At 55.3% G+C, this 9,289-nt stretch overlaps 1 protein-coding gene across 5 annotated transcripts in view; it reads left to right on the top strand.

Moving 5' to 3' along the window:
• VPS13D (vacuolar protein sorting 13 homolog D) overlaps positions 1-7,366 on the top strand; it is a 218,420-nt gene extending 211,054 nt beyond the window's left edge. For 2 of the 5 annotated variants that reach the window (XM_039842184.1, XM_039842183.1), the window contains exons 68-69: positions 2,834-3,074; positions 4,557-5,116. In XM_039842184.1, coding sequence (XP_039698118.1) covers positions 2,834-3,074; positions 4,557-4,688 — 373 coding nt within the window. In that variant the 3' untranslated portion in view covers positions 4,689-5,116. Of the gene's footprint in view, positions 1-2,833; positions 3,075-4,556 lie in introns of all 5 variants that reach the window. The other 3 variants (XM_039842181.1, XM_039842185.1, XM_039842182.1) reach the window with 2 other exon arrangements.
• Positions 7,367-9,289: the final 1,923 nt, after the last annotated feature.

Genomic DNA, 9,289 nt, shown 5'->3' with positions numbered 1-9,289 from the left:
CACACACTCTCACACTCTCACACTCACACTCAGCCTGGTCTTTGGTTGTGCGGGTGCTGAGGAAGCGTCAGCAGGAAAACGGACACAGCTATTTGTGAGGTTGGTCTTCAGGTTCTTGCTCAGAGTGCGGGGGACCTGGTGCTCCAGCCGCCTGCCGTGGCCTCACGATCTCCCTTCCTCCTCTTAGTTATACCTTTGGCTCTGATCTGCTTTTGGTTTGAAAAGACTTTAGAACATTTCATGTAAAAGTCAGAAAATGTTTTCTGTAGCAGCTTCGGGGTGCAGATAGGGCCTCTGGACTCAAGAATAGGGAGCTGTGCACATTTTCTGCTCCCTGCTCTCATAGTTCTGAACGGCCACGAAAAAAGTCTTTTGACTTCTCTGCTAACTTTGCGATGGAAGAGAGCAACTGGCCCGGCCAGGGTGGCCCAGCCTGGCGGGGTGTTCCCGCCCGCTGGGCCTGCACTGTGGGAGGCGCCACACAGCAGAGTCTCCCAGCTCAGAGCCACCCTCCCTCCCCAAGCAGCTCTGGCTTGACCACGGGCTTGCGTCATCCGTGGCATCTTGAAAAGGAGTCTATTTTAAAGCCCATAAAAGTGTTCCAGTGTGGAAAGTGGCCGCTAATGCCAGCCGCTCCATCCCGGGTGTGCGAGCAGCAGCTGCCTGGATGGACAGACCTCAGCCCCGTGAGGGGCGCTGCGTGAATGTCAGCCACAGCAGGTGCCGAGTGGGGTGAGAGCGGGGACGACGGCCGCATCCTGTGCTAGGCCAGAGGAAAGACAATCATCTCAGTTGGATTTTTAATGTGCATTCCTACTGTCACCCCAACTTCAGTGGCCAGTTTTGGGGATCTCTCTTGAGAGCCCAGTACTGCCTCTACAGCCACCGGCCCAGCCCATCTGTGCTCAGAACCCATAGGTTGCTTTTCAGTTCTTACCTAGTTTCCCAGGACATTCTAGCCGGCCCGTGCTGCCTCCTGTCTGTCAGGAAGCTTTTTTAACCTCTCTGTCTGTCTGTCTGTCTCTGCCTCCTTTTCTCCCCCGGACACGGTTTGAGACGCCATTCAGTTCGCTCAAGCGATAAAGCTGCCTCCTCCACACCGTCAGGCCCGCAATGGGGAGACCGCACTAAGTGGCCTGGACACCGAAAGCTGCTGGGGGTTCAGTTTTGGCATCGAGACTTTACAAGTCCACCTTCTTGGCATGGCCAACCAGTTAGAACAGAACAATAAACCCCAATTTTTGTCATGCGAGGCCGTAATCACATGGCAACTGGACCCCGGGCAGATGCTTACTGAGCAAGCACTCAGGGTGACCGAGGGAGTGGTGGGGATGCTCAGGGAGACATGGGGGAGGCTGTGGACCCCACTCTTATATCAGCTGAGTCAGAGGACAGAGAACTGTCCAGGAGACAGAAAGAGATAAAGAAGTGTTTGGCAGAGCTTTGGAAGGCAAGCAGTTAAGTGTTCAGAAGGGGTGGGGGTGGGGTGGAGTGTTTCCTGGGGAAACCTCGAGAAGCTTCATGGAGAAGTTGGACCTCGTGAATCCTCAGGATGGAGAGGTTTAGGTAGGTTGAGAGACAGGGTGTGTTCTGAATTGGGGGCGAGGGTGCTTTCTAAGCCTGGAAGTGAGCAGGTGCCGGCACATGCTTGAGACGGAAAAGAAGCTGGCCTGTCACCAGCAGGCAGCCTCTGTCCTGTCAGAGTGTTTTGCGACTGCTGACATCGCAACAAAGCCGTCCCGGGGCCCTGTTCCTCCAGGGAGCCCGGGCTCTGAGCGGCCAGAGTTTGCGAATTTCTCTCAGGAGATCAAGTCCCAGGGGGCCGCAGCTTGACAGCCAGCCCGTGGTCAGCTCAGTATTCTTGCCGCCATCCGTTCTCCTCCGCTGCCCCCCGACGTTGCCGCCCCATTGTGGAAGGCTGTCACAAGACGCTGTGGAGGCAGCCAGGCCCCTGAGAGCTGTCGCCAAGGGTCACTGCCCTCCATTCAGTAGCTGAGCTGAGAGGTTTGATGCGCATAAATTTCCACTTTAAATCTGGGAGCTCCTGGAGGAAGAGGAATGGGGTTGCTTTCTGAGTGGCCCTCACGGCCCTAGAAAAAGGACTGAAATCTAAGAAAATCAAGATTGCAGCTTTGCTCACTAAGCGCCTTCTCCCTCTTGGGGTTTTCTGCAAACGGAGTGGCGGTCTCACGAGTAAGTTCCCTGTCACCGGAGGTGTCGAACGGAGATGGGGTGACCTCCTATCAGACCGTGCTAGGAAGGAGGCGGAAGTCGGTGTGCACATGCCGGCACCCGTGCCGTCGTCTCACGTCACCCTGTTTGGCGACCCATTTTCATCCCGCCGCCTCCGCCCGTGTCCTCCAGCCGCTACTGTCACCTCCCCTGCGTTCTCTGTGAACTTTCTCAGGGGCTGCTTCCGGCAGCATTTACAAGCATTATTTCGAATTCCTCTTTTGTCCAACAAAGCATCGATATAGTTTTCTCTAAGTCTTAAACTACATAAAAACTGTCTCTGGAAACAGCCCCCACAGTGCGATTTCGGGATAGAAATTGTTTCTCGTTGATGCTGTCGGTCGTCATCAGGCCCCATCGTGTGTCGAGCACCCCACCCCCCCGCCCCCCGTGTAAGGGGCCGAGTGCTTTACGGCCCGCGAGGCGGTGTCACTTCTATTCCTAATTTATAAACAAGGAAATGGAGGCTCAGAGCCACCTGCCCAGGTGTGGGGAGTGAGGGAGCCTGGGTTCAGGTCAGGCCTTGGAGTCCGGGGCCACCCCTGTTCCCACTGGCTCGCTGTGAGCCGGGGCGAAGCTCTGCGTGCCTTTCCCCCCGCAGCTTCATCGCCGTGGAGAACATCGACAGCTACTGCGTGCTCATCTCCTCCAAGGCCGTCTACTTCCTGAAGAGTGGAGACTATGTAGACCGTGAGGCCATTTTCCTAGAAGTCAAGTACGATGATCTCTACCACTGCCTGGTCTCCAGAGACCACGGAAAGGTGTATGTGCAGGTGACCAAGAAAGCTGTGAACACGAGCAGTGGCGTGTCCATCCCCGGCCCTTCCCACCAGAAGCCGATGGTGAGTGGACATCAGAGTGCCCCGGCCCTGCGGCCGCTTTCCAGCGGGAGTCCACGTGAGGGTTTGGCTGGGCCGCCGTGATTCCCCAGGGCTGCCGCCTCCTGGTCCTGCACGCAGCGATGCCGCCCTCCCAGCTCTGTCTCCATTGCCCATCAGTGCCAGGCGGCAGCAGCCCCGTCTACTCTAGTTAGTTGCGAGCAGCCCCAAGAAAGAGTCGGAGCACACGCCGGCCTCTGTCGTGTCTCCTGTATGACAATTGGAAGCTAACTTTTTTTTTTCTGTGCAAAGAAGCACTGTCTAGCATGGGCCCCTACCCAAGATAAATGATTGATACATACTTGTAAATAAAATTTATACTTTGCCTCCAAAGGGTACAAGATACCATTATGGCAGGACTTTTAAGGAGTAACATTACCGTTAATAGCCGTTCATTAAGGGCTCACTGTGTGCCAGGCTGGGTACCAGTACTAGGTACTTCTTCAGGATCACTGGGTGTTGGACTGTCATTGCCCCCGCTTCGCTAGTAAGGACACTTAGTGATGGCAGGTGACTTGGTTGTATGGCCCACACTGCAAGGAGCGCTGGGGTCGAACCCGGGTGCTGTGTGACCCCAGACCTGACCGTCTGGACCACTTTGCCCCGCTCCACCCAGAGGGGCTGTTGGCGCAGCAGGAGCTCGTGTGAGGAGACACACCGTCTTGCTCATATTCCGACTGGATGTCTTTTCGTGAAACCCAGGGGTTAGTCCGGCTGGTCTCCCACCTGCATGTGACAGTGACATGTCATTCAGAATGGTCCTGCTTATCTCTCAGCCCTACAGATCAGAAGTAGCAACCAGCCTTATCGAGCCCCTTCCCTTTGACCTGAGGTCAGGAATGCACTGGGTGTGGTTTGGCTTGCGCAGACTCCCCTGGGGTCATCGGCTTAAGTTCAGGCTGGTAGATTAGTAAGAGTTAACACCCAGAAGTGTGAGTTCTGCTGGGGAGCCTTACCCAGCTGCATTTTTGCCCCTTCCAGGCAAGTGAGCGGCTCAGCGCTCTCTCTCGATGAGAAAGGCCCAAGGCATCGGTGTGCTCCTCCTCCTCCCGTTTTTGGCCGTCAGCAGACTAGATTTGAGGCCCAAAGGCTCAGGCCTTCATTCCTGCTCTCAGCCTGACCTCAGCAGAGCCTCAGCCCTCAGAGCTGAAACTGGCCCTCGGGTACAGGAGACGAGGGGCTGGCTGAGGGGCTGGCTTCGCAGTCACCTGGGGAATTTGTTAAAGATACAGGTTCTGATATTCCACCCGCCTCCCGCACCCCCCGCCCCAGACCTGGAACCAGCATTAACGGGGAACGGGGCCCTGGGACTCTGTTTCTTCACAGTACGCCCATCTGTTCTCTCCACTGCCAGGCTGGGAGCTGCCGCGGGGTGACTTTAGCTCACGTGTCCTGTACTGCGTCCCCACCGCGGGAGCAGGTTACTCATTCTGTCCTGCTCTCCAGGTCCACGTGAAGTCGGAGGTCCTCGCTGTCAAGTTGTCGCAGGAAATAAACTATGCAAAGAGCCTGTACTATGAACAGCAACTTATGCTAAGACTCAGTGAAAATCAGGAGCAGTTGGAGCTGGACTCCTGAGGGATCGCAGCGGCCGGAGGGGGCGCCCGCGGACCCGGCACCAGCCACCCGGGAGCAGAGGCCCTCGGACGGGGCTCAGAGGCACAGCCAGGACACAGTGTGGGGGACGATAGCGAGGAATGAGGGAAAGTAAGTGCCACGCAGTGGGGAACGAATGGAAACCAACTGTATTAATTCGTGGGGCGGGGCTGACATTAGATGACGGGGAAGTAATTTTTAAAGGTATTGATTGAATAACGTAAAAAAAAAAAAAATGTACTGAGATGAATCTAATTTTTAGATTGCCTTGTATTTTGTTAACATGTATATATGTACAACTGTGTGTTTGTAAATACATAGGCGCGTTTCCGAACAGGGCCTGCGATGCGCGGAAAGGCTTGTTAACTGTAAAGTAATATAAAGTTATATCGGCTCCTCTATTGCACTAATTTTACACGTCTGATTCAGGGTCCTCTGTAAAAAGACGTTCTTGAAAGTCGAAGAACACTATGTCTTAGTTGTGGAAACTCGAGCATCCTCACGAGTGGACCACAGTGACACTGACATTGGTGCTCGTAAGGCCTGTGAAGCCTGCGGTCCTCGGACCAGAGCTAGGAGCCCAAGCGTCCAGCTCCAGAGCTGGCCCTTCAGAGGAGCCGAAGGAGAGTGGCATGGACACCCACCTTTTATTTATTTCTCACCCCATTTTAAAAATAGCTCTTAAATTATCACAAATTATTATTTTTTATCTGCCTATTTGGCTTTCTGCCGACGAGTCTTGCCAGACTTCCAAATAAAATTGTGTTCTGTTACCGCACGCACGCATGTGCACACACGTGTGCGCACACACCAGCATCGCACGTGCTCCCTGGGCTATCAGAGGGTCCGTTTGCGACATCGGTAGGCTCTATTGATTTAGAAGGGGGAAAAAAATCCCACAGAACTCTTTAATGAATCAAAACTTCATGAATTCATTAAAAGTCCACAGCGATAATGGTCTGCTTCCTGGGTGGCAGAGGAGAGGTCCTGGGCCTCTTTTCTCAGGGCCACAGGCGGCCCCAGCTGCACCGCCCGGACACAGTGATGGCAGCGCCGGGGCGAGGAGGGAGAGTCCTAGAAAACGGAATGAAATTTAAGTATTAAAAAGCTGTTTTTGTAAGTTTTCCGAGATTTGGCCAAACCGGCTCTTGTCCTTGGTTTTAAATGCCAACCAGTAACAAGGCCGGTGTGAGGGCCCCCCGCCTTCCAGGGTCGGAAGGAAGAGCCTGGTTGGGGGGGTTGGGGGCCTCACTCGAGAACAAATGATTTTAAAGTTTTTATTTTCATAAAACTAATCGATTTCTGCAACCTCGTCACACGTAGCTAAGATCTGAAGTGACTCAGTGGATGTGTGGAAGATTTTGGTGTTTATAACTCATGACCAGATCCTTCCAAGACACAAATGAAGCTGATCTTTCTGTCTCTTCCTTTCCCTCCCCGTGCGTGCGTGCGCGTGCGTGCGTACGCGCGCCAGGCTGCAGTCAGGGTTGTGTCTGTGCTCACACGAGACCCCGCAGGGCTTCTGGCCTGCTCCCCAGCCTCCCTGCCCCCCACAAGCGGGGCCGTGGTTTTCTCGTCAGTCACCCACTGCCCGGGATCACGCTCTCTAAAGATGAGACTCTCGGCTGGGCTGACTTTGGAGCCGTGAGCCTTCTGTCACTCACTGGCACGAAGTCACTTGAATTTCTCCACGGGGTTGAGGCACCCAGCATTACTCAAGAAAAGAGGCCTGCCTCTGCCCCCAGCAGCAGCCGGGTGTCCTGGGCGCTGACATGGAGAGCTGGTTGAGGGCCGCCCGACCGACAGGGTGCTCCCGGAGGACCCCAGAGAGGTGTTCGGGGTCCCTGCCCGCTGCTTTCTAATTTTAATCAGCTCTTGAAATGGTTGCCCCTCTCCTCTGATTGCACAAGCCCCCCTGACATTTGCACCTCAGAATGTTAAAATGGGATCCAAAGATGGGGTGGGGCCGGGGGCTGGACGCCAACGGAGCTTCGAGCCTTCCCCAGGCCGGACAACAAGGTGTCGAGGGCTTGGGGCGTAGCTTCCTGGTGTGCGGGGAAAGAAATCCGAGGCCCTGGAGGAGGCGGGCCCCGGCCCTGGCTCAGGAATACCCGGGTGCTTCTTAAATTGGCATTGAGCCAGCGGCTTCCGAGACTTGGTGACGATGGTCCCACCGGTTTTCATGCTGCCTGGAGGACACAGTTCCTCTCCGAGGAAAGGAACGTGAATTGGATAAGGAGAAATCAAAAGCCATCCTGGTCCCCTGCGCCAGCACAGTTGCCCAGCCCACGTCGCCGCCTGACCGTAGCCGCTGCTCTGCCCACTGGAAGGCCAGCCAGAGGTCAGCGTGTCCCCACACCCCTGGGCCTGGCTGCCGCTCTCTGAAAAACAGAGCAGCAGCCCTTCCCAGCCCGGGCGTCCTGCCGCTCGGTGGCTCTAGTCTCCGTGTTCCAGAGGCTCCAGGGCCACTTCGTAAGCATCGTCTGTGCCTCAGAATACCATAGTGGCTGCTTGATCAGACTCTGAACACGGAGCATCCAGTTCTCCACGGCGTAAACACTACGACAGTCACCAGTCCGTTCAGACTCTTTAATGTGTTTCCCATATCAGAGTCGTTATTTTTCTTCCTGTGGAATAAAAGGCTGTGTTGACTTCCCAGACACGTTGTTTTCTTGTGGTTTCTCGGTGTTCCATAGATCCTAGAGCCATCATCAGTGCCAAATGCCAAACGTGTTACAACGTCCTCCGTGACCTGTGTCCCCTGTCCCCTCGCTCCAGGGAGGCACACCACTAGGGCGAACTCTGTGCCTTGATCTGGGCTTAACGTTACAAGAGCCGGCAGCGCTTTCTGCTCTCGGGCCCGGCCGAGCACTGGCTGCTCCCGCCCCCCACCCACGAGGCCCCGCCTGGATGGACGTCATTTACCAAGAAGGGGACACTTCAGGGAGCAGATTTGGAGCTCCCTGGAGGGGACATGTTAGGTTCGAGGTGCCTGCTTGATGTCCACTGGGGCCGTCAAGAAGGCCGTCACCCTGCGGTCTGGAATTCAGGAGCTCAGTCCAGGCCGAGGTCTCCCGGTTGGGAGTCATCAGCATGCAGATGACAAGTGGCGCCCAGATGGAATCCCCAAAGCACTGAGTGGCGGTGACAAAGAGAAGGCCCCAGATCTGAACCCCGGGGCTCCCCAGCGTTTAGAGGTCAGGTAGATGGAGGGGAACAGCAAGAGGGAGTGAGCGGAGCCGTCCAGACGCCGGCGTGAAGCCCGCAGGTGGGCCCCGGAAGCCGGTCCAGAAAGATTTCAAAGAGCAGGAAGGTGAACGAGGAATCGAGTAGGATGAGAGCCAGTAGTGGAGTACTATTGGGCTTGCGACACCGAAGCCGCTGGAGACCCTTCTGAGAGCAGTTCTAGCGGAGTGGTGAGGGCGAAAGCCAGGTTGAAGTAGTTAAGAGAGAAAAGTTGAAGGAGAGGAATCGGAGGCCAGACGGACAGCTCTCTGGAGTGATCTGGCCACAAGCAGAAGAGGAGTGAAGGGTAACGGGGCAGTGGGAGGGGAGAAGGGAGACCGGCCGGCCAGGAAGACAAGTGGCTGCGGCGGAAGCGGCACGAGATTGTCATTCGGTTGCTTCTGTTTCCCCCGGGAGGTCAGCAGAGAAGGGCAGGAAGTTGCAGGGAGGGGAGAAGATGTCGGTCATTTAGGACCATGGGAAAGTGAACAGATCAGGCAGCTCATTTGAGGTCGGTGATCTTGAATTTAAAATGAGACCAGGCAGCCTGGTTCCAGCCACATTCAGCATGGAACAGGCAAAGAACTGCATTTAATCGTGAAATGCTGCCTCTCGCCTGTTCCGGCACCTCATCCATCACTGCCCACGTGAACTCGACGAGAGCCAGTCAGAGCCAAGCGTCAAAGCGACACTGTCCAACCACAACATGTCATCTAGAGAATATGCCCCTTCTAAGTGGGGGAGACTGTGGGAGGTGCAGCCAACACCCCCAAATGAGAGAGAGCATAACGGAAATAGTTCAGGGCTACCGGGCAGTGGGCGGTGTTCAAAGACAAACCGTCCGAGCATCTGAGGCATGGAGAAGCTGTTGGCATAGAAAGGGTGTCTGTGTGACATCTACCTGCCTCCGCCAGCTCAGCGTGCCACCCTGCAGGTCCCAAGTCACCGGTTTTGAGGAGCGGCCGCAGCTCCTGGCCGTGTTTCCCTGGCCGGGCAGGTCTAGACACCGAGGGAGGAAAAAGGAGCCACCTGTGGAGCAGTCCTGTTGAAACTTTTATACAAACACAGAACAGAAATAAAGTTTCACGTACATGTTCCGTCACATGAGGGCAGTTATTGCTATATTTTTCCCTTTTCGTTCCTCTCCCCACTATCCCTCCCTCTCTCCCTCGAAGCTCATCATCTCACGTGTTGCCCACGTGCTCACTGCGCTCGTGCAGTTATGTTCGGGCGGGTCCGTAGACAGAAGGATTCACATGGAGTCTCCTGACGTCTGTTTTCATGGCGTTGGGATCATAACGTACTTTCTTGCAGCTCCTCAGCGTTCCCTTCAGGCCGGTGCGACTCCATGCTCTTCA

Source organism: Pteropus medius, unplaced genomic scaffold (assembly GCF_902729225.1).
Source record: "Pteropus medius unplaced genomic scaffold, Ma_sr-lr_union100, whole genome shotgun sequence".
Taxonomy (NCBI): Eukaryota; Metazoa; Chordata; class Mammalia; order Chiroptera; family Pteropodidae; genus Pteropus; species Pteropus medius.
The sequence above is the reverse complement of the archived record's forward strand: the minus strand, read 5'-3'. Positions and strand labels throughout refer to the sequence as shown.